The 22,445-nt window shown below is 49.9% G+C and overlaps 2 protein-coding genes, 1 long non-coding RNA gene and 1 pseudogene across 8 annotated transcripts; 3 read left to right on the top strand and 1 right to left on the bottom strand.

The window, feature by feature from the left end:
• Positions 1-182: 182 nt before the first annotated feature.
• Positions 183-2,745, top strand: LOC124676387 (UV-B-induced protein At3g17800, chloroplastic-like). The gene is made up of 3 exons (XM_047212458.1): positions 183-296; positions 1,286-1,563; positions 1,739-2,745. Exons 1-3 carry the CDS (start codon positions 198-200, stop codon positions 2,541-2,543), a joined length of 1,182 nt encoding a protein of 393 aa, XP_047068414.1. The 5' UTR covers positions 183-197; the 3' UTR covers positions 2,544-2,745.
• A 1,150-nt stretch (positions 2,746-3,895) lies between these two features.
• LOC124679836 lies at positions 3,896-4,036 on the top strand (annotated as a pseudogene).
• A 727-nt stretch (positions 4,037-4,763) lies between these two features.
• Positions 4,764-7,513, bottom strand: LOC124679174 (oligopeptide transporter 4-like). The gene is made up of 7 exons (XM_047214980.1): positions 7,292-7,513; positions 6,969-7,226; positions 6,754-6,851; positions 6,105-6,668; positions 5,749-6,001; positions 5,487-5,669; positions 4,764-5,381 (listed from the first exon to the last, which is right to left on the bottom strand). The coding sequence occupies exons 1-7, from the start codon at positions 7,511-7,513 to the stop codon at positions 4,764-4,766; spliced, it is 2,196 nt and encodes a 731-aa protein (XP_047070936.1).
• Positions 7,514-13,586: 6,073 nt separating this feature from the next.
• LOC124675644 lies at positions 13,587-15,773 on the top strand. Of its 6 annotated transcripts, XR_006993369.1 has the most exons (8): positions 13,587-13,620; positions 13,707-13,771; positions 13,963-14,153; positions 14,258-14,390; positions 14,504-14,625; positions 14,715-14,803; positions 15,032-15,116; positions 15,721-15,773. It is a non-coding gene; the product is annotated as an uncharacterized LOC124675644 (long non-coding RNA). The 6 variants fall into 6 exon arrangements; XR_006993371.1 differs by lacking the exons at positions 13,587-13,620; positions 13,707-13,771 and having other exon boundaries at positions 13,853-14,153; positions 14,258-14,385; positions 14,527-14,625; XR_006993368.1 differs by lacking the exons at positions 13,587-13,620; positions 13,707-13,771 and having other exon boundaries at positions 13,853-14,153; positions 14,258-14,385.
• Positions 15,774-22,445: the final 6,672 nt, after the last annotated feature.

The raw sequence follows: 22,445 nt of genomic DNA, 5'->3' as shown, positions 1-22,445 counted from the left end.
AGGAAGCGCTGGTGTTGGCGTCGCACCCAGCCCACGCACGCACACGCTGCAGATAAAAAAGATCAGCCCTGCCAATATCTCTCTAGTCTGTCTCACCTGTACGCATTCGTGGAGAAAATCTGCGGAGCCCAAATAGCGGACGGAATCCCAGCTCCCACCGGTGTCCAGAGAAGCCCCCCTTGCTCGGCCGCGCGACGATGTCGGCGTGGGCAGACGCGGCGCTGCTCCTCGCCTCGCCCTCCCCGGCCGCTTCATGCTCCCTCGCCAGGCCGCGCTCCAGCCGCCTCCTCTGCAAGGTACGCTCGCTTCCCCCCACGCTCTTCTGTTGCCCGCATCATCATTTCATAGCTCGAACTGGGATCCGGCTCGTGATTCGCTCGCATGCCCTGTAGAGCAGCCGCTTTTGTGCATTTGCTTCGGTTTGAGAGCTGTAAACCTGGTGATGTGGTGTCCGATCTGAACAGTGCCGAGCCAAGGTCTGTGTGGTGTTGCAAGTGTGGTGTGATTGCGCATAACGACTTCGGCTGACGTGCTTGCTCAAGCACAGTAGTTTGTGCCGTTTGGGTTGTCGCCACCGCGATGGATTTTGGTGTACTTTCCATGAAACGTCATGTGTGTAGTTCATTTGTCTTCCTTCTGCTAGAAGAGTTCGACTCAATCTTGCCAAAACGGTACATGTGCGAGGTGAAAATCTGAGAATGTCTTACCTGTTTGTTCTTGAAAGAAACGCACACAACTGTTGCGCAATTGCCTACAGTGCCATCTCATTCGGTGTGCTGTGCTGTTAATATCTTTTTAGATCTTTGGTTTTAATTCTTCATGATTGCCTATAAACGCAGCACCAGCTCTCTTCATGCACTGTATTTACTTACATGAATTCCTGCCAGATTCACAAATCTTCCATGCTTTGGTCCACTCGGTTGGCACACTTGTCATGCTCACTTCTAATGTGTTCTTTGTTTGAGGGTTCATTGTGTTGTGCTTGTGCCCAACACTTTATCAGTTTTCAAGAGATGTGAGAAGATTTTCCTTCAAAAGGGTGGTGATTAGTGACCATTGAATTTTGTCTTACCTCTCGCCCTTGAACTGTCTGCTCAGCTCTTGTATCCATTATACTAGTTAGTGTCTTTGTCTACCATTGCGCTGCATCGTAAATTTGTAATGCTTATATTACAGTTTCCCAAATAAAATGTGAAATACTGCCATATTGTATAGACTTGCATACTCCAATTCAAAGTTGCAGCTATTATTCGATTCAACTGGATGACGTTTTGCTGTTGTACAGGGCTTTCCTTGTGCCAGCCGTTCTAAAGCTGGATTCCAGATTAGCAGTTACCGAACAAGGAGCTTAAAAGTTAAAGCAAAAATGGATTCTGGTGATGGCGCGACACAACTTGCTCCGCTCAGATTCGAAACACCAAGTGGTCAACTTCTGGTCCACATACTGCAATCAGAACCTCACCTAATCCCTGCAACAGTTGATCAGCAACTTGAAAACCTGCAATCAGAGAAAGATGCCCAAAAGGAAGAGGCCGCAAAAGTTCCTCAGGATCTCCTTTACAAGTAAGTCTCGTAGTTTATAGGAATCATTTTCCTGAAGTCAGCAACAAGTAGTCATGCAGCATATCTGCTATATAAAATATACTGCCATGTAAAATGGTATAGAAAGGACAAGTATGATTATATTCACATCAACTAACAACACAATGGATGATGATTTATGCTAACTGAACTGCAGGAGAATTGCAGAAATCAAAGAGAAGGAGAGGCAGAATACCCTGGAAGAGATCATCTACTGTTGGATTTTGTTCAAGTTCATGGAAAATGATATATCAATGACACCTGCATTATCACCATCAGGTGGCCCTGTACGCGATATAACCACGTTGCCTAACCAAGAGCATAAGCTGCAGAGCGTACACTCTCAAGATGCTCTGGAGATGATACAGAGCCATCTCAGTCTTATAATGGGAGAACAGGCGGCGGCACCACTAGACACTGTTGTTGAAATCAGCAACTTAAATCTTGGAAAGCTCTACGCAGCATCCATCATGTACGGTTACTTCCTCAAGAGGGTTGACGAGCGATTCCAGCTCGAGAAGAACATGAAGACACTCCCACCAAGCCTCAAGGAACAGGTAGTATCTGAACGAGACCTGCAGCCCAATCCGTTCTGGGATATGGAGTCCTTGGTGCAGATATCGCCTGACGGGGAGGTTGTTGATTTGGACGATGATGAGGAAACAAATCCGAATAAGTTGAGGTCTTATGTTAAGCGCCTGGATGCCGACACATTGCAAAGATACGCCACCATCAGATCCAAGGAATCTGTTTCGCTGATAGAGAAGCAAACGCAGGCCCTGTTTGGACGGCCGGATATTAAGGTGCTGGACGATGGCTCCGTTAATGCTCAAGATGGTAAAACGGTGACGCTTACGTTTACGGAGCTCACTAACCTTGTTCTGGAGGCTGCTGGATTTGGAGCCTTTTTGTGGGAAGCCGAGAGCCATGTAGAATCTAAATACCATTTTGTTAACAGTTGATTGTGTATTTGTTAATCTGGAAATGATCTTATCTGAATTTGATAGGTTAGGATCCAGTCCACCTCTGATATGCTTTTTCAGCACATCCGAGGCTCTTTCTCTCTATCAGTAGCAGCTATGGGGCACGAATGGCTGCATTGGCCCCTTGTAGATCCAGACTGTAATTTAACAGAGGAGCAAAAAGTTATTTTGTCTTACGATATACTAATCTCTTTACAGTCCTGCTCATTGAGGTAAGCCTGAATATTTAGCACAGATACTCATGGTTCTTGAGTAATGAGTAGCTTGTGTGGTTGTAGTTGTGACTTTTCCTTTGCGAAAATTTGAAGCGTTTTTCTCCAGCTTTCTCTGCAGTCTGCACTTCGTTTCAAACTTTGTCCTGGCAAGCAGAGCTGGCCATCATTTTCCATGGAATTAGCCACGCTACAGCCCTCTGTATGACTGTATCCGACTCGCTGTGTTGCCTGCTGCGCGGCGTCTCAAGCGATCGGGAACCGCCTTTAAGCGGAGCTTTTGATTGTCTCCGCGTACGGCCGGCAAGAGATGGGCTTGGCCCATTAGTGAATTTAATAACGTGTCTTGTAGTTACGTACGAGTACTTCCGTTAATTTTTGCGTTGTTCACGTTTGACAGCTTCATTATAATCTCTCAATCGCTCCCTGGCCAAAAATTTGATTCTAAAAATATTTCAAAAAATGTTCGGAGTCAAAAAAAATTCAAATTTGAAAAAAATAGATATAAATTTTTTTGATAAAAAATGTTCAAATCTAAAGAAGTTTAGATTTGAAAAATGTTCGGACTAAAAAAAATGTTTAGACTTGAAAAATGTTTAAATCTGGAAAATGTTCGACTTGAAAAGTTCAAATCTGAAAAAATAAGAATATGAAAAATGTTCAAATCTGAAAAGTGTTCAAACTCGAAAAGTTCAAATATGAAAAAAACAGAAATATGAAAAATGTTCACATCTTAAAAAGTTCAAATTTTAAAAATGTTCGGACCCAAAAATGTTCAAACTCGAAAAGTTCAAATAAAAAAAAGCAGATATTAAAAAGTTCAAAAAACCTGACCGAAAATCCCAAAAAACTAACAAAACCCGAAAAGACCGGAGCAAACAGACTGACTCCTACCGCAAATGGGCCGGCCCAGAAGTACCAGTGCCCTGTGCGGAGAGGCACATCGCTCCCGCACTAAGCGGAAGATAGGAATCGCGCCTAACGACGGTGTGGACATCACAGGGTTGCGGAGCTGGGCCTTTGGTGGGCTTGAATTGACAGAGACAGCCACATCGCCTGGCGAGTAGAGAGGGGCGGAAGCTTCAGGGTATAAATTGACACCGGGGAGCACCGTAATAATCACTTACCTGGACGGGGTCTATGGCCTAAGTTAGTGCCCTCTATTGCACTTGGGAGGAGCATTGGCTTACCATCTTCCCAAGTGGGGGAATGGACGTCGTAATTTGTGATAGAGGGGGTACGCGTTCGCGCGGCCCCTACCAAGAAAAACTAAAACTTTTGCCAAAATTGCAATTTTGTTGAAATTAAAAATTTCCTTACTTTCTCAATTGTAATCATCAATAGTAAGAACACCCATCCAATCATGGCACACATACATCGGTGGCAACCAAAACCTAGCTAGCAAAAGCCTTCGCCTTGGCGACCGGTACTTGCCATGGTGTGTGAGCTATTTCCTCGGCGGCCATGACTAGTTAGCTGTGTCCTCACGCATTCAGTTCGGAGAGCACATACACCATGGTCAAAAGAGCATCTGTTATTTTACCCAACATCAAACAATCAAAAATCATCTCTTGTAAATTATATCCAACTTTCCGTAAAAAAAAATCCAACATTGTTCTTTCAATAAGCAATCATGTTTCCTTCCATCGAAGTTGAGCGTCACTCACACCGCTTCAATTATTCCCACAATACTCGATTCAATTAAAACTACAACAAGAATTATTGAACGGAGGGAGTGCTAAATAAGACTAAACAAGAAAATGGCTCAATGGTAGAAAGTGAGTTACGTCTTCTAAACAGAATGCTATTTCTCGAATATTTACACCATACTAAAGAAGAAGGACATACTTCCATTAAACAACCTTGGCTTTGCTAACCTATGCGAACTCAGATAGTCTGAATGATCTTATATCTAAATCTCCAATTGACAAAGAAGAGCACATTTTAGGCTGATAGCTATGACCTTCTTGTTCCAAGAGAGTTTAATTCAGAGGACCGGGCAGCCGTCCACGAGCACGCCCTTGGCGGTGGGGCAGGTGGCGAGATCGCAGTACTCTCCCCTGGAACCCCACCAGTCGAGCTGGTTGCCCTCGCTGCTGAGCGCGAAGTAGATGAGCACCCCCATGATGGCCACGCCGCCGTCCATGGCCGCCGAGAGCACGTAGTTGTACCGCTTCCACCACCCCTTGCGGTAGCGGAACACGAAGAAGTTGAACACCGTGCCGACGAAGCACCACGCTGTGTAGTTGAGCGCCGACGCCGGCGGCATCATAGCCGTGGCCCCCAGGATGACGGGCATGTTGATGAGGCTGATCCAGCCGGCGTGCCGCGGCAGCGCCCTGGCGAAGAGCCAGACGATGACGGGCCCGGCAAGCCCGACGAGGAAGAACCAGTTGAGCGCGTTGTAGTAGCCGAGTGGCCCGAAGATGCGGCGCGGGCCGACCAGGCCCCAGATGACGGACGCGTCGAAGAAGACGTGGTCACCCGGGCAAGTCCAGGGACTGCTCTCAGGCAGCTGGTCCTTCTCGCAAATGTGTGGCACCATCGTCAGCAGCCACCATGCCACCACCGTGTTCACCGACGATGCCACAATTGTTCCAACGAACTGGAAATTCATGCATTAGTTGTTTCTCAAGCATTCATCAATATATACGTTTGCTAGGAAATAATCTGTCAGGCTTGATCCTTTGTGCTTGATGTGAACTAGTACCTGCACTAGGAACATGGACCTTGGGGGAATCTTCATGTAGTGGCCAAGCTTGAAGTCGGTAAGGAAGGAGACGGCCTGGTTCATGCTCATGTAGCCGTACACCTTGAAGCACACGTTGGCAATCGGCTTCCCGGGCATGATCAGCCCCAAGCAATACTCGGTGATGATGTTCAACCCTGGCGTCTGCAATGCAACACAAGAATTAACTAACAGTCGTGCATGCCGATCGATTCGATACACAGTTACTAGTATTTGCATGTACCGTGTTTGTGGTTGCGGTGATGACACTGATGGGGAGCGTGAAGATGAATGCCATGACGCAGGCCAAGAGGAGCCCCCACCACGGCAGCTGAATCTCCTCCTTGAACACGGTGCAGAGCACCAAGGACACGGCCATGGACGCCGCGAGCAAGAGGTAGAACCACCAGTTGGGTATGTCTTCGTACCTCCTCATCAGCCTCGTGTGCACGTCCGGCTTTCCCTTGAACGACTCCTTGTACCTCTGGCACATTTCCCTTCAAGCAGAAGCAAAATCAAGCATTCGACAAATACATGTATATATAGCTACAACACAAAAACAGATGAGATCAATCAGTGGTATACGACGACGAGACATACTTTCCATAGAATAGGATGACATGGGACAGCGTGGCGGCGATGGTGGCGAAGCCGAGGCCATAGCTGACGGCGAAGAAGAGGCTGAGGTGGATCTTGCCCTGCTGCGCGTAGGCGTCCATGTCGATCTCGAACTTGTCGTTGACGATGGAGGAGATGTTGTAGAGCTGGCCGGAGCCGGTGTAGAGGTCGTTGGAGAAGAGGGGGAAGGTGCTGGCGTTGTAGAGGTTGAGCACCCAGTAGGAGATGGGCAGCATGCCGTAGACGAACACGATGTAGCCGACGAAGACGTTGGCGGTGGCGAAGAAGGGCGAGACGAGGGGGCTCCCCAGGAAGGAGGCGACCACGGACCAGTCGAGGGTGAAGGCGCCGACGCCGAGGCCGTTCAGGCCGGAGCCGATCTGCTGCATGGTGATCGATTTCGGGTACACCCAGCACACCCACGAGATGGCCGTCAGAGTCGGGAAGAGGTACCCCGGGACAATGTACCACGCGAAGCTGCAGATGAGCGCGATCAGGAAGAACTTGCCGCGCGTCATCCGCCGCCTCTCTTTCTCGTGCATCGCTCTGTCAAATTCTAGTTGTCAGTGTACGTACGTACGTAGACAAAATCAAGTGCTAGTTGATCAATCGATCCGGCGTATGGACATACCTCATGAGAGAAACCTGCACGAGACTCGTCGGCCACCACATGTGTGCCGGTTCCACCACGTATTTTCTCATCAGCCCTGCCCATCCGTAACCCAATACCTGCAAGTGAACATCGATCGGGTTCAGAAACTGACAGCTGATAGATCGAGTTAACTACCAGGTAACGCATGAAACAATGCGAACTAGCTTAAACGACAAACTGAACAGATCTATCACCTGAGTAGTGATGATGAGGAGCAGGCTGGTCACGAAGGAGATGTTGCGCTTGTAGAACGCCTTGATGATGGTGATGATGCCGATCGCGTAGGCGTTGCCGCCGCCGAAGGCGGCGCCGGCGTTGGCGAAGATGGAGATCAGCACGTGCTCCTTCACGTTGAAGGGCCCCGGGTTCAGTGAGCACTCACGGCCGAACAACCTGAACTTCTTCTCCGGCAGCACCCGCGCCATCAAGTGCCCTATGGGCAGCGCCGCCACCTGCATGCATGCGCGATCCGTGAATTCCTCCTACATGGTTGCGTGCTTGCTATTGCAGTACTGACCTGGATGGTGATCTGGCTGATGACGATGGGCTCGCTGCGGTATGCGAAGAACTGGTTGACGAAGGAGAGAAGCGCGCAGGAGATGAAGCCCATCGTCCACATCCGGAACGTCCATACCGGCAGCGTCGGGTCATCGGTCGTCGGCACCGTCAGCCGGACCTGCTCGACCGGCGAAACATCGTCCTCATCGGCGGCGCGGCCGGCTGGATGTTCGATCTCCATATTACTGGTTTTGTTCGGGACGAGAGGAGGCGTCGGCCACAACTATTATACTGCAAAGGAGATCTCAGAAAGCTGTTATGGACCAATATTGGGAATCTCAACTCCGGAGTAACTTTTTTTTTTTTGAGGGAATCTCAACTAACTTACTTCCTCGGAGTAGCCCTGGCTTATTTATCTCAACTAATCTTTACTATTAAACGGGGATGGGTGGTGTCCGTACGTAAAAAAGACGTTTCGTACGTCATAAAAACCAGAGCGAACCGTGACTTAGATTTCCTTCCGCGACAAAAAAAAAGCCAAACGCTGGTCGAGGTGGTACTAAAAGTCGGGCTCGTTTCTTCATCTTTATTCTTGCGTCCCGATGAAGTGGGCCCGCTGTAGCCTTTCATCAGGCCTGTAGAAAAGCCCATCCTATCAGCTCGCTCAGGAGTCTCGTGCCACACTCCAACTCATGCTGGAAGCCATGGACGGATACAACAACAGCAGCTCCGCCCAATCCCTGCCGGACTCAGCTCAACGCCGTGGTGCCGCAGGCCTGCAGCTGATGATGGAGAGGACGTATCCTGCAGGGCTCGCCGACGCCGGAGGAGTGGTCACTGGAGGAGGCGCTGAAGCTTACCGCGCTGGCGCTATGGTGCGCCTAGAAGGCAGAAGCGAGTTCCAGCGCTGGAGCGGCCGGACGTCACCGCCAAGGCCATTCTTCAGGAGGTAGCAGTGGATCATGTCGTCGCCTCTGAATACTGGTTTGCATGACACGACTCTATACGTGCATTTGGACTTGATACACGTTGTGTTTAATTAAGTCCGTATGATAATGATACCTAGATCATTGCGTATGGCACTGAGTGCTAGCTAGCTGGAGAGTTCTTGGTCTGCTGTTCGGCTCCTATGACGTACAGAGTTCAGGTCAGCTTCTTCTAATTTCTCTCCACCGCTCCACCGGCCAGCATGCGGCGACATTTGGCGTCAGCGACTGCAACGCAATCACATTTGGCCGCCCACATGGGCCACGGCAAGATGATCATCTGTATCAGCGACACGTTATCGTCGTAATTGATCAATAAGTTCACGCAAGGTGACTGGTCGAGTTTAAACATCAAAAGTCCATGTGCAAAAAATGCGATACATCCAAACATCAGATCTGCAGGGATAACTCTACCGGAGAAAATGCTACAAAAGGGATTTACTAGAGACTCTACAAAGAATACAAAGAATACTGAAACAATATTACACATGATTTACTCGAGGTATTATTACACCATTAGCGGCTATGTGCATCTTAGTTATGCAGAGACCGGATCTATTAAGTGCCCATTTTTGAATTATTACACCATTAAGGCCCCTTTCTAGATATTAACATCGCAAATGATGTAGAGCAATGTCATATAACTGCAACTATTATGAATGCTAAATTCACACTATTATGTATTTAAGTGTTCAAGTATTCCAGATGATACTTCTGTCATTGTACTTAACAAGGCTGTTGTGTCAAGCTGTCCCTTTTAGTAAAAAAATTCCACGGTTAACTCATCAATTTTTCATACTTGAAGAAAAATAAAATATTTTTTATCCTAACGTAGAGGAGATGACAAAACCTGATAAAACATCTCTAGAACATAACCAAAACAGCGACTCGACCATGTCGATTTCACCCTCGTGTGTGCCGAGAGAAGAACTTTGAGGAGCTATTAGCAGGGAAGGACAGGAACACAATCTACAACAAAGTGAGATGGCGTGGTTACCCGTCGCTTTGTATGAAATCCAGAACTTTTCACAAAATTAACTACTTTATTCGTTTCGATCGATCGATAGGAAGGATATGTTAACCCGTAGCAACGCACGGGCATTCAGCTAGTCTTTACTATTAAACGGGGATGGGTGGTGTCCGTACGTAAAAAAGACGTTTCGTACGTCATAAAAACCAGAGCGAACCGTGACTTAGATTTCCTTCCGCGACAAAAAAAAAGCCAAACGCTGGTCGAGGTGGTACTAAAAGTCGGGCTCGTTTCTTCATCTTTATTCTTGCGTCCCGATGAAGTGGGCCCGCTGTAGCCTTTCATCAGGCCTGTAGAAAAGCCCATCCTATCAGCTCGCTCAGGAGTCTCGTGCCACACTCCAACTCATGCTGGAAGCCATGGACGGATACAACAACAGCAGCTCCGCCCAATCCCTGCCGGACTCAGCTCAACGCCGTGGTGCCGCAGGCCTGCAGCTGATGATGGAGAGGACGTATCCTGCAGGGCTCGCCGACGCCGGAGGAGTGGTCACTGGAGGAGGCGCTGAAGCTTACCGCGCTGGCGCTATGGTGCGCCTAGAAGGCAGAAGCGAGTTCCAGCGCTGGAGCGGCCGGACGTCACCGCCAAGGCCATTCTTCAGGAGGTAGCAGTGGATCATGTCGTCGCCTCTGAATACTGGTTTGCATGACACGACTCTATACGTGCATTTGGACTTGATACACGTTGTGTTTAATTAAGTCCGTATGATAATGATACCTAGATCATTGCGTATGGCACTGAGTGCTAGCTAGCTGGAGAGTTCTTGGTCTGCTGTTCGGCTCCTATGACGTACAGAGTTCAGGTCAGCTTCTTCTAATTTCTCTCCACCGCTCCACCGGCCAGCATGCGGCGACATTTGGCGTCAGCGACTGCAACGCAATCACATTTGGCCGCCCACATGGGCCACGGCAAGATGATCATCTGTATCAGCGACACGTTATCGTCGTAATTGATCAATAAGTTCACGCAAGGTGACTGGTCGAGTTTAAACATCAAAAGTCCATGTGCAAAAAATGCGATACATCCAAACATCAGATCTGCAGGGATAACTCTACCGGAGAAAATGCTACAAAAGGGATTTACTAGAGACTCTACAAAGAATACAAAGAATACTGAAACAATATTACACATGATTTACTCGAGGTATTATTACACCATTAGCGGCTGTGTGCATCTTAGTTATGCAGAGACCGGATCTATTAAGTGCCCATTTTTGAATTATTACACCATTAAGGCCCCTTTCTAGATATTAACATCGCAAATGATGTAGAGCAATGTCATATAACTGCAACTATTATGAATGCTAAATTCACACTATTATGTATTTAAGTGTTCAAGTATTCCAGATGATACTTCTGTCATTGTACTTAACAAGGCTGTTGTGTCAAGCTGTCCCTTTTAGTAAAAAAAATTCCACGGTTAACTCATCAATTTTTCATACTTGAAGAAAAATAAAATATTTTTTATCCTAACGTAGAGGAGATGACAAAACCTGATAAAACATCTCTAGAACATAACCAAAACAGCGACTCGACCATGTCGATTTCACCCTCGTGTGTGCCAGAGAAGAACTTTGAGGAGCTATTAGCAGGGAAGGACAGGAACACAATCTACAACAAAGTGAGATGGCGTGGTTACCCGTCGCTTTGTATGAAATCCAGAACTTTTCACAAAATTAACTACTTTATTCGTTTCGATCGATCGATAGGAAGGATATGTTAACCCGTAGCAACGCACGGGCATTCAGCTAGTTTGTAGATTCCCCGGCTCGTTCCCGGAGAATGACATCCGTGTCACACCTAGCTAGTGGCTGGTCTATCTTCCATTTATACCGCAAGCTGCGTACTCACTACAGGAATCACTACCAGAAACCAGTATTTTCCTTTCGGCTGTCAATTTTCCTGTGAGGCCCGAAGTAGTTCACAGGAAAACACGGTATTTTTCTGTGGGTTTTGACTTGCCCGTCAGGAAAATACGTTTTTCTGTGTGCGGCTCAACTCACAGGAAAATGTTTACAAGTTAGCCGCCACCGTATTCGCGCGAGAGGCAAATTAGAGCATCTCCAGTCGCGTCCCCCAAAGCGTCCCCAAACCGCGCCGGATTGAGCGTTTGGGGGACGTGTTTCGTTCGTGCCGCGTTTGGGGGACGTCGCTCCCCAGTCGCGTCCCCCAAACAAAATTTCGCAAATTTTAAACTTAACTAGATTCGATTAGATTCGTCCAAATTTACATAGATTCGAACGAAATTTGACTAACTTTAAAACTAAACCTAATCTAGAACCGCTTGCGGCGGCCGGAGGCGTCGTAGTGCTCGCCGGAAGTTGTACATCTCGTCGGTGACGACCTCCTCGCTGACGCGCTCGTCGACGGGCTCGTCCACGGGCTCGTCCTTCACCAAGCCGCTTGGTCTGCCTCGCCGTCGTCGGTGAGGTCCACCGGCGGCTTGCCGGAGTCGCGGATGGACATGGCGATCGCCGCGTCCGGGTCGCCCCTCCGGGCGTCCTTGTCGTCCATGGACGCCATGAACGCCGCCCGCGGCCCTGGGCGGTCCTCGGGGTCGTCGGCTGCCGGCGATGAGCGGCTGCTGCCGCTCGTACTCCGCCCGGCAGCGCCGCTGCGCGACGCTTCCTCCGGCTCCTCCTTCACCTCCGGCCGGGATGAGGAGGGCGCCGCCGCGCCTCCCTTGCCGCCGCCCGCCGCCGCTACCGCCACGCCTCGTGTTGACGGGCGTCCCCGGCTCCTCCTTGACCTCCCGTTTGGGGACGGTGTAGGGCGCCGGCCGGTACGACGAGGACGGCGTCGATCGCGCCGGTCCCGAGGAAGAAGAGTGCGAGGAGGACGAGTACGTCGTCCTCCTCGGCTGCCATTGAGGAGACGGCGGCGGCGACGACGGCATCTCCGGCCTTGGAGCGCCGTTGCGGAGGCCGCGGATGACGTTCTCGAGGGTGCGCCCCGGAACGCCCCAGAACAGGGCGCGGCCTTCCCTGTTCCAGCTATTGGGGCCGCCGACGAGCCCATCGGTGCTGTGCATCTCGACGTCGTACTTCGCCTGGAAGTATGATGTCCACCAGGCGTCGTTGTTGTCGACCGCCCACGTCGGATCCAACCGCTCCTGGCGGGTGAGTTGAGCCCGACGGGCCTTGACGGCGTCCCACCATTGGTCCGTGCGCGGCTTTGGCGGCGGCGGAACGCCAATGCCGTTCACGGCCATCTTCCAGCCGCCGGTCGCTGCGGCCGCATGTCCGGCGGGACCGGATACGGGCGTGGTACGGCGCCCACGCCTCCGCCACGGTGAGGCCGTCGCGTCCGGGCCGTTCGCCGCGGCGATCTTGCGGGAGGACGAGCTCGACATTTTTTGAGCGGCGAGGAGAGGATCCGGGAGGGGAGGCGGCGGCGACGAGAAGATGAGCGGCGATAACCGCGGGCGTCTTAAAACGGCGGCGGCGGCACGGGTGGTTGCGCGCAATAACTCCGGCGCGGACGGCCACGCGGCCATGCACGACGAGACGCGTCCCTGCGTCGCTCGGGAAAACAGGGACGCCATTAACGTCGCTTGACCAAAGGTAGGCGACGGGGTTTTAGCCTTCCGTGCCGCCGACGCGTCGGCCCCGCGCCTCCTCGCCTCGCTTTCGTTGTGTCCGCGTCCCGGAGCGTCCCCTGTGGGACAGGGATGGGCTCGGGGCGCCGGACACCGTATCGGGCCGCGCCGGACAAAAATGGGCTTTGGGGGACGCGGCTGGAGCGCTTTTTTGTCCCGTGAGCCCCCAAATCACTTCGGTGACGCTGGTGACGCGACTGGAGATGCTCTTACACGCCAATATTTTCGCGCCAACTCTAGACTGTTCCCGCCACGTCGCGCGAGTGGAAAAAAATAAGAAATGAGCAGATAAGGCAAGCCGTAGAAAATTTCCCCATTCTTTGTCTTCTCCACATCCTCATCGCCGCCGCCCTCAGCCCAGCTCCTCGCCATTGTTGGCCGCCGCCGCCGGCATCCTCTGCAGCCTCCTCGTTCCAGCGCCGCCGGTCTCCCATCTGCTTCGTCCTCCACCGCATACTGCTACCATATCCCTGCGCGGACAGATCCCATCTCGCCACTCATGTATCCCTGACCTCCACCACCGCCTGCTCCTAGGTCTGTCCGCGAGCCCCGCGACCACCGTCCCCACCTCCATCCGCGAGCGCCGCCCCCCTGCCTTCTCTTCCCACCTCCATTCGCGGCCGGAAGGCTGTCCGAATCCTATCCGTCTGCAGCCGTCGCCCAACTCCACTCGGTCGACCTTGACAGCAACCGGCAATCCCTCTTCCGTTTTTCAGCAGATTCGTTTTTGGTGTGGTAAGTACTGCATTGATTATTATACATACTTGATGTGCTGCACGGTGAAGTACCTAGCTAATTCATGCATGTATTTATTTGCTTAGAAGAAAAGGAAAGAGCAGGATGGGTGGCCGGGTGGCTGCATTCCAAACGATTTGAGGATAGCCTGGTTTGCATTATCTGTGATAGAAATTGGCTAGCTAGCTCAGATTCATTTTAGCTGAAAATATAAGCCATACTTGTCAAAACTAGGGCCATTTGTTTGACCGTATTGATTATTTTGTTTTCATGACGCAAGAGATAGCTTTGTTCTATTTTGTATGTTAAAGATTTAGGAGCCCGATTAAGTGTTGTGATTAGGTGTTGAGTGTCGCCTAAGCGTGCGGAACCGGGCAGAAGCGAAGAAAAGTGCAGTGCTGAGCATCTATGGTCGCCGGCGGCAAAACGAAAAATTGAGGGTAGGTGGGAGGGAAAAGTAGAAGATAGGGTTTCCGCCCCAGATTGAGGTCGACCTTGTCGCCGCCATCCGTCCGCTGCGCCTCAGCACTCAGGTATTCCTTAATCCCTTTATTCTCCTTCACGTGCATGTGCTACTGGTGTGCTGTTGTGTGTATGTGAGTTGGTGTGGTGCTAAGATTTGCTTGCAATTTTGTAGGTACTGTCAAGAAACGGACATTGATCCGGGTGCGGGTGGGTCGGTGCCTGAGGTGCCAATGGTATAGACCGGCAACTCAAGCGATGTTGGTTTGAAGTATGGCAAATATTGTGATCCAATCAACAAGAGTAAGGTGCTTGTGAACATGATACCCTTTCTTTTCTAATTGTTAGTTAAGTAAATTTTGTCAGATTATATCAAGTGAATGGCATTGGATATGTGACATATTGATTCTTTTTTTTCAAGCTTGATGTGCTGCATGGTGGTAGGATCTAGCTTTGAATCCTTCATACTGTCCTGAGCTATTATGGAAGGTGCAGCCTGTTGATACAACTTCTGCCTTTTGCCACCCTTGACAAAATTAAACGGTAAGCATTTAGGTTTAGAAGCAAGTTAGTTATCTCTTTACGTGGAAATATAAGTATTGCGTTTGAATAATTGTGATATCCTCTTGTAGCTGCTGTTTTGCATCTTCAGAAATGTTCGTGCAAAACAGAAGGAATTGTGTTGTGTAATTGCAGTCAAGTGCAACGCAGAATTAATAAGGTACCTCTCATACTTTGGAGATTACGAGTAAGATCCAAGGTTCAGTACCGATCGATAAGAGAGGTGTAATATCCTCTGCTCTTATCAAAGTATGCTTTATACTTTTATTTTCTACCTGTCTCGAGATATATACCATGAATAATGTTTCATAGTTATGTACACTTCCTATTTAAACTCATCGTATTCTTGCTTTTCCTGTAACTTTCTATTTTATTTTCCTTATGTTAGGATTAGGGAAGAATTGCACAGTTCTAGGGCAAGGGCAGGGAATATCATCAGTACAAGAACTCTGGTTATCCCTCAACAGGAAGAGGTACTGTTTCCTACTGTCACCCAACTAGTCAATCCCCAGCCTCAGTGATATCTTAATCATTTTGAGAAGCTAAAATGCAGATACTTAACTCTGTTATTAACTGGTTTAGCTAGGTGCTCATTTCTAGGTTCACCTATGTTCTCGTGTCATACTTGGTTAAAACTGATATTGCTACTATTTCTCACAGAACCAACATTGTTAAAACTGATCTTGCTACATTGTATTTTTTTTTTTGCTGAAACTGGTCTATTTCAACTTGAAGTTTCTGCTACTATTTCTCGCAGAACCATCTTGGTTAAAACTGATATTGCTAGATCGTAATTTTGCTGAAACTGGTCTATTTCAACTTGAAGTTTCTGCCGCTATTTCTCACAGAATCATCTTGGTTAAAACTGATATTGCTACATCGTAATTTTGCTGAAATAAGTTAGGTGTATATGCTAAAGTTGATGTGAGGAACTGAGGTGCCAAGTAGATTCTGCTGATTATATCTTGTAGATATTATTTCTGCTTCCTGCTATCTTTTTGTAGCAACCTTTGCAACTTTGAACTGTTTAGTGTGACATTTGGCACACTTTTAAAAGTTCAATTATATCCATTGCAGGATCATCATAAAGAGAACCTTAAAACTCAAGTTGCAGAAAAAGCATCATGGAATATAGGATCTCCTCTACTGAATATTTACTTGATGCACCTGTGCGTTTTGAAATGGTTGAACTTGTGTTTATGTTGAGATTTGATGCATGTACGAAAATTCTATGGAATTGTATGACAATAGATGTGATTTCATAACTCTACTGTTCATGTAAGCGACTGGTTTGATGTGTATCTTTTGTATATGCCAAGTACTGGCATAGTTATATAGAAACATGATTCTGCTTTCCTATTTTTTTTTTTGTTAATCCTTCCTTATTTTTCCTGACGGTTATGTCCTGACAGGATATATATGTTCGTGTTTTACCATGCCTGACATGAACATTTTGCTGTTAGCTACAGAACACCTTCAGGAAAACATGAAGAACCGACATGAAATAGTTTCCTGTCAGCCAACCGTCAGGCATTTAGAATTTCCCTGTCAATTTATCCCTGGCGTTATTTTCCTGTCGGTGAACTGACAGGAACAATTACCCTGACGGTATTTGGTAATTTCCTGTAGGTGCTTAGCCGTGGGGAAAAGACCAGTTTCTGGTAGTGAATGGAGCTAGACGCCGACGGCCACCACGTACGCCGACGGCTTTTTATCGGGGCCGTCGGCGTACGGCCTCGCCAGGGCACCTCCGGAGGACGACCGTCGGCGTACCGATGCCGTCGGCGTAGAGGTGGCTATGCCGAGGGCTGCTCTCGGCGTCTACCAGGCCCTCGGCGTAGAGGTCTCCATCACCTCCCGTCGCTCCCGCACCGTCACCGCCCTCTCACGGCGTCAGCCAGACGCCGAGGGCTACCCTCGGCATAGGGCATGGCCCTCCTATGCCGACGGCCACCCTCGGCATATAGGGTTTTTTTATTTTATTTTTATTTTCTCTCTCTCATATTACTTTATATTATGTTTCTATTATTTATTTACTAGTATGAATTATGTAAAAAATGGTTCTATTTTTTAAGAATTCGTAGATGGCATACATTGCTAACTTTAACCCTAACTCTAACCCTAACCCTAACCCTAACTCTAGCCCTAACCCTAACCCTAGGGTTTCCACATACATTGCTAACGCTAACTCTAACCCTAACTCTAACCCTAACCCTAGGGTTTCCACATACATTGCTAACCCTAACTATAACCCTAACCCTAACCCTAGGGGTAGATCTGCGGGGTCCCGCCCTAGGGTTTTCCAAGATACAGATCACCGGAGGGTCAGAATTGTTGGAAAACTTGCATCTGCCCCTAACATATATGTACACGTGTGATGTAAGGTTTGGCTAACCTTGGATGTACCCGGCGTTGACGATTTCCGCATAATGGGCTACCACTTGGTAAAATCCAGGGATCTGTATGTGGAAACCCCCGTCATGGCTCAAACAGAGCCTATTTTATGGTAAAGTATGCCCAACCTATGGTTTCAATGTACATATGTCCTAAACAAAGCAAAACAAATAAAAAAGTCCACTGGTAAACCCTCGCACGGAGATAGCTATAGGGGTAGATCTGTGGGGTCCCCGTCCCAGGGTTTTCCAAGTTACAGACCACCGGAGCGTCGGAATCGCTGGAAAACTTGTGTGTGCCCACATGGCATGCACAAAAGTGATTTGAGATGGTTTGATATCCAAAGATACCCCCCAAGGTGTGTCCGGCTTCTCGGACAGGGGGTTCCTACACTTAGGCAGATTCTGGATGTATAGGGGGAACTCCCTCGGAGGTGAACTGGAGAGAAAAGTGATACATTTAAGAACTTAAGACCCACACACGATACAAAACACTTAAATAACTAGACCCACACACATACCAAAGCGCTTAAAGTACTAGACCCACACACGAACCGAAACACTTAAAGAACTACACCCACACACAGGAACCAAAACACTTAAAGAAACTAAACCCACACAGGAACCAAAACACTTAAAGACACACGGACTCAACACATACACATATTAATCAGAGAAGTCGAAATCTTCATCCTCGCTGGGGGTGTCCTCTGAAGCGGTGGTTGTGAGGTTCCACGACCACCGTTCATCATTCTCCCCCATGTCGACGCCTCTCCTTTGGCGTACTCTGCTTCAACCTCGGCCTTCCTCTCGCCGCTTTCCCGCCCTCCTCTCTCTCCTATACGCCCGCTTGTCCTTCCGGAATGCGCGCATTGCCTCGACGTCTCCGGGATGGTCTGCGCGCCACCGTGCCATGAACCGCTCGTCCGCCTCGGTGGTATCAATCCGCCGCCGGCCGGCCCGTACCGCCGCGCTTCACCCCGTGAGCGAAGTAGCGGCTCGGTGAGAGACTCCGAGCTTTCGTCGGAGACCCGACCTCCGGGAAGTTCATTTCGTGGCGCGGCCGGCCAAACCTCCAAGCCGCAACGTCGTATGCGCGGGCAGCAGCCTCCTTCGTGTAGAAGGTGCCGAGCCACACACGCGTTCCACCGGCGGTGATTTCGGCCGCGAAATGCCCCGCGGTAGCCGCGGCGAACGCCGATGAAGCCCGTGTTGCTACGGCGACGAGGAGCCATCTCGGCGGCAGCTCAACTCGGAGGATTTTGTGGTGCTTGTTGGATGAGAGAAGTGATGAGAGGAGAAATGTTGCTCGGTGTCGTTAGTGGAGAAGACATGGCTATATATAGGCCGACGAGGGGTCGAAACGGCGGGAAAACTTGGCGGGAGAAAATGGGCGGGAAAGGGTGGGCGGGAAAACTTGGCGGGAGAGAATGAGCGGGAAAGGGTGGGCGGGAAAACTTGGCGGGAAATCATGGCGGGAAAAAAGGGCGGGAGAGAAGCAGCGGGAAAGGGTGGGCGGGAAAAAGGGCGGGATTCCTACACTTAGGCGGATTCCGCATGTAGAGGGGAACTCCCTCGGAGGTGAACCGGAGAGAAACTTGAGATCATATGGGATGATCCTTGTTTCCACATGTACCTATGACCTAACCAAGCTCAAATGGAGGCATATGCCCACCGGGGGACCCCCGATGGGATGCAGTCAAAGGGGTAGACCGCGCGGTCAACAGAACTAGGGTTTCGTCGGAAATCGAGCATCGGATGTAGGGAAATGGCCCCAAAACTTGTGTGTGTCCACATGGAATGCACAAAAGTGATTTGAGATGGTTATATATCCAAGGCTACACCCCCCAGGTGTGTCCGGCTTCTCGGACAGGGGGTTCCTACACTTAGGCAGATTCTGCATGTATAGGGGGGAACTCCCTCGGAGTTGAACCGGAGAGAAACTTGAGATCATATGGGATGATCCTTGTTTCCACATGTACCTATGACCTAACCAAGCTCAAATGGAGGCATATGCCCACCGGGGGACCCCCGATGGGATGCAGTCAAAGGGGTAGACCGCACGGTCAACAGAACTAGGGTTTCATCGGAAATCGAGCATCGGATGTAGGGAAATGGCCCCAAAACTTGTGTGTGTCCACATGGAATGCACAAAAGTGATTTTAGATGGTTTTATATCCAAGGCTACCCCCCCAGGTGTGTCCGGCTTCTCGGACAGGGGGTTCCTACACTTAGGCAGATTCCGCATGTATAGGGGGAACTCCTCGAAGTTGAACCGGAGAGAAACTTGAGATCATATGGGATGATCCTTGTTTCCACATGTACCTATGACCTAACCAAGCTCAAATGGAGGCATATGCCCACCGGGGGACCCCGATGGGATGCGATCAAAGGGTAGACCGCGCGGTCAACAGAACTAGGGTTTCATCGGAAATCGAGCATCGGATGTAGGGAATGGCCCCAAAACTTGTGTGTGTTCACATGGAATGCACAAAAGTGATTTTAGATGGTTTTATATCCAAGGCTACCCCCCCCAGGTGTGTCCGGCTTCTCGGACAGGGGGTTCCTACACTTAGGCAGATTCTGCATGTATAGGGGGAACTCCCTCGTACGTGAACCGGAGATAAACTTGATATCATATGGGATGATCCTTGTTTCCACATGTACCTATGACCTAACCAAGCTCAAATGGAGGCATATGCCCACCGGGGACCCCGATGGGATGCAGTCAAAGGGGTAGACCGCGCGGTCAACAGAACTAGGGTTTCGTCGGAAATCGAGCATCAGATGTAGGGAATGGCCCCAAAACGTGTGTGTGTGTCTACATGGAATGCACAAAAGTGATTTGAGATGGTTTTATATCCAAGGCTACCCCCCAGTGTGTCCGCTTCTCGGACGGGGGTTCCTACACTTAGGCGGATTCCGCATGTATAGGGGGGACTCCTCGGAGTTGAACCGGAGAGAAACATGAGATCATATGGGATGATCCTTGTTTCCACATGTACCTATGACCTAACCAAGCTCAAATGGAGGCATATGCCCACGGGGGACCCCCGATGGGATGCGATCAAAGGGGTAGACCGCGCGGTCAACAGAACTAGGGTTTCGTCGGAAATCGAGCATCGGATCTAGGGAATGGCCCCAAAACTTGTGTGTGTCCATATGGAATGCACAAAAGTGATTTGAGATGGTTTTATATCCAAGGCTATCCCCCCAGGTGTGTCCGTCTTCTCGGACAGGGGGTTCCTACACTTAGGCAGATTCTGCATGTATAGGGGGGAACTCCCTCGGAGTTGAACCGGAGAGAAACTTGAGATCATATGGGATGATCCTTGTTTCCACATGTACCTATGACCTAACCAAGCTCAAATGGAGGCATATGCCCACCGGGGACCCCGATGGGATGCGATCAAAGGGGTAGACCGCGCGGTCAACGTAACTAGGGTTTCGTCTGAAATCGAGCATCGGATGTAGGGAAATGGCCCCAAAACTTGTGTGTGTCCACATGGAATGCACAAAAGTGATTTGAGATGGTTTTATATCCAAGTCTACCCCCTGTGTGTGTCCGGCTTCTCGGACATGGGGTTCCTACACTTAGGCGGATTCCGCATGTATAGGGGAGAACTCCTCGGAGTTGAACCGGAGAGAAACTTGAGATCATATGGGATGATCCTTGTTTCCACATGTACCTATGACCTAACCAAGCTCAAATGGAGGCATATGCCCACCGGGGACCCCCGATGGGATGCAATCAAAGGGGTAGACCGCGCGGTCAACGTAACTACGGTTTCACCTGAAATCGAGCATCGGATCTAGGGAATGGCCCCAAAACTTGTGTGTGTCCACATGGAATGCACAAAAGTGATTTGATATGGTTTTATATCCAAGGCTACCCCCCCAGGTGTGTCCGGCTTCTCGGACTGGGGGTTCCTACACTTAGGCAGATTCTGCATGTATAGGGGGGAACTCCCTCGGAGTTGAACCGGAGATAAACTTGAGATCATATGGGATGATCCTTGTTTCCACATGTACCTATGACCTAACCAAGCTCAAATGGAGGCATATGCCCACCGGGGGACCCCCGATGGGATGCAGTCAAAGGGGTAGATCTGCGGGGCTCCCAGATTAGGGTTTCTTCTACCGGTGGGAATATTGATGTAAGATAGGGTAACTATTGATACTACATGTTCCGATGACCTAACACAACACAAAGGAAGAGAAAAGTCCATGGGTCGACCGTCATCGGAGGTCGGTCAAAGGGGTAGATCTGCAGGGCTACCGGATTAGGGTTTCGTCTACGGGAGAAAATATTAAGTTAAGATGGTAATTTTTTTATGCGCATAGCTTGGGAATGTAGAAGATTAAAACAAATTTATACGGACCTATATTAATATATTTTATAATATAATTGACATTAAGAAAATTTAAATAAAAAATAATTTGAAAAAGAAAAAAAGGGGGCTATGCCGAGGGCTGCCGTCGGCATAGCCTGGCCCTCGGCATAGGCTTTGGGTAGGGTTTGGTCGAGCCGGACCACGCTCCCGAGCCCGAGCCAGACCACTTCTCCCCCGCGCCTGAGCCCGCCGCCACCCATCTCTGCTCCTCCCCCCGCCCGCCGCCGCGCTTCCCGCCGCCTGCAACCACCTCCCCGCCGCCCGCCGCCCTCCCCTGCTCCCCCTCCACCTCTCCCGAACTCCCCTCCACCTCGCGCCGCCGCCAGCAGCCGCGCGCCGCTCTCCTCCTCGCGGCCCTGCCCACCGCCGCCAGCAGCCGCCACCACCCGTCGCGGCTCCGCCGCCCTCCCCGGCCCTCTCAACTAACCGCGCCGCCGCGCCCGCCCCCACTGCAGCCGACCGCGCCGCCAGCCACACCTGCCGCAGCGCCCGCCCCCGCAGCCCACTGCACTGCCAGCCCCACCGCCACACCTGCCGCCACGCCACCACCCGCCGCAGCCCCCTCACCGCACCGCCGCGCTAGCTCACTACGCCGCCGCGCCCGCCCCCAGCCCCTGTCCGGCCACAGCTGCTCACCCGCCCCGGCCCCGTCTCCTCCACCAAAACCAGCCGGCTCCATGCATGGTGAGTTAGTTAGTTAGTTGTTAGTTAGGATAAAATGGTTAATTTAGTTAATTAGTTAGTTAGTTGTTAGTTAGGACAAATTGGTTAATTTAGTTAGTTTGTTTGTTGTTAGTTAGGATAAATTGGTCAATTCAGTTAGTTAGTTATCTTAGTTAGGATAAATTGTTATTTTGTAGTTAGCTTAGTTTGTTAGTTAGTTCGTTATTTATTGAGTATTTTGTTTATTGTTTTAAATAGGCACCGGCGTGAGGACCCCGACGTGACGACTCGGGATCTTGACGCGATTCGCTCCGGCCATCGACCTTGCCACGCGGTTGTTCAACATCGCCAC

Source organism: Lolium rigidum, chromosome 7 (assembly GCF_022539505.1).
Source record: "Lolium rigidum isolate FL_2022 chromosome 7, APGP_CSIRO_Lrig_0.1, whole genome shotgun sequence".
Taxonomy (NCBI): Eukaryota; Viridiplantae; Streptophyta; class Magnoliopsida; order Poales; family Poaceae; genus Lolium; species Lolium rigidum.
The sequence above is the reverse complement of the archived record's forward strand: the minus strand, read 5'-3'. Positions and strand labels throughout refer to the sequence as shown.

Excerpts from the sequence above, each read along its gene's own strand:
- LOC124676387 (XM_047212458.1), top strand. The coding sequence starts at position 198 with ATGTCGGCGTGGGCAGACGCGGCGCTGCTCCTCGCCTCGCCCTCCCCG. Across the intron at positions 297-1,285 it reads CCAGCCGCCTCCTCTGCAAG|GGCTTTCCTTGTGCCAGCCG; the intron begins GTACGCTCGCTT and ends GCTGTTGTACAG. Across the intron at positions 1,564-1,738 it reads CCTCAGGATCTCCTTTACAA|GAGAATTGCAGAAATCAAAG; the intron begins GTAAGTCTCGTA and ends ACTGAACTGCAG.
- LOC124679174 (XM_047214980.1), bottom strand. The coding sequence starts at position 7,513 with ATGGAGATCGAACATCCAGCCGGCCGCGCCGCCGATGAGGACGATGTT. Across the intron at positions 6,669-6,753 it reads GTGCAGGTTTCTCTCATGAG|AGCGATGCACGAGAAAGAGA; the intron begins GTATGTCCATAC and ends AGAATTTGACAG. Across the intron at positions 6,002-6,104 it reads GTCATCCTATTCTATGGAAA|GGAAATGTGCCAGAGGTACA; the intron begins GTATGTCTCGTC and ends TTCTGCTTGAAG.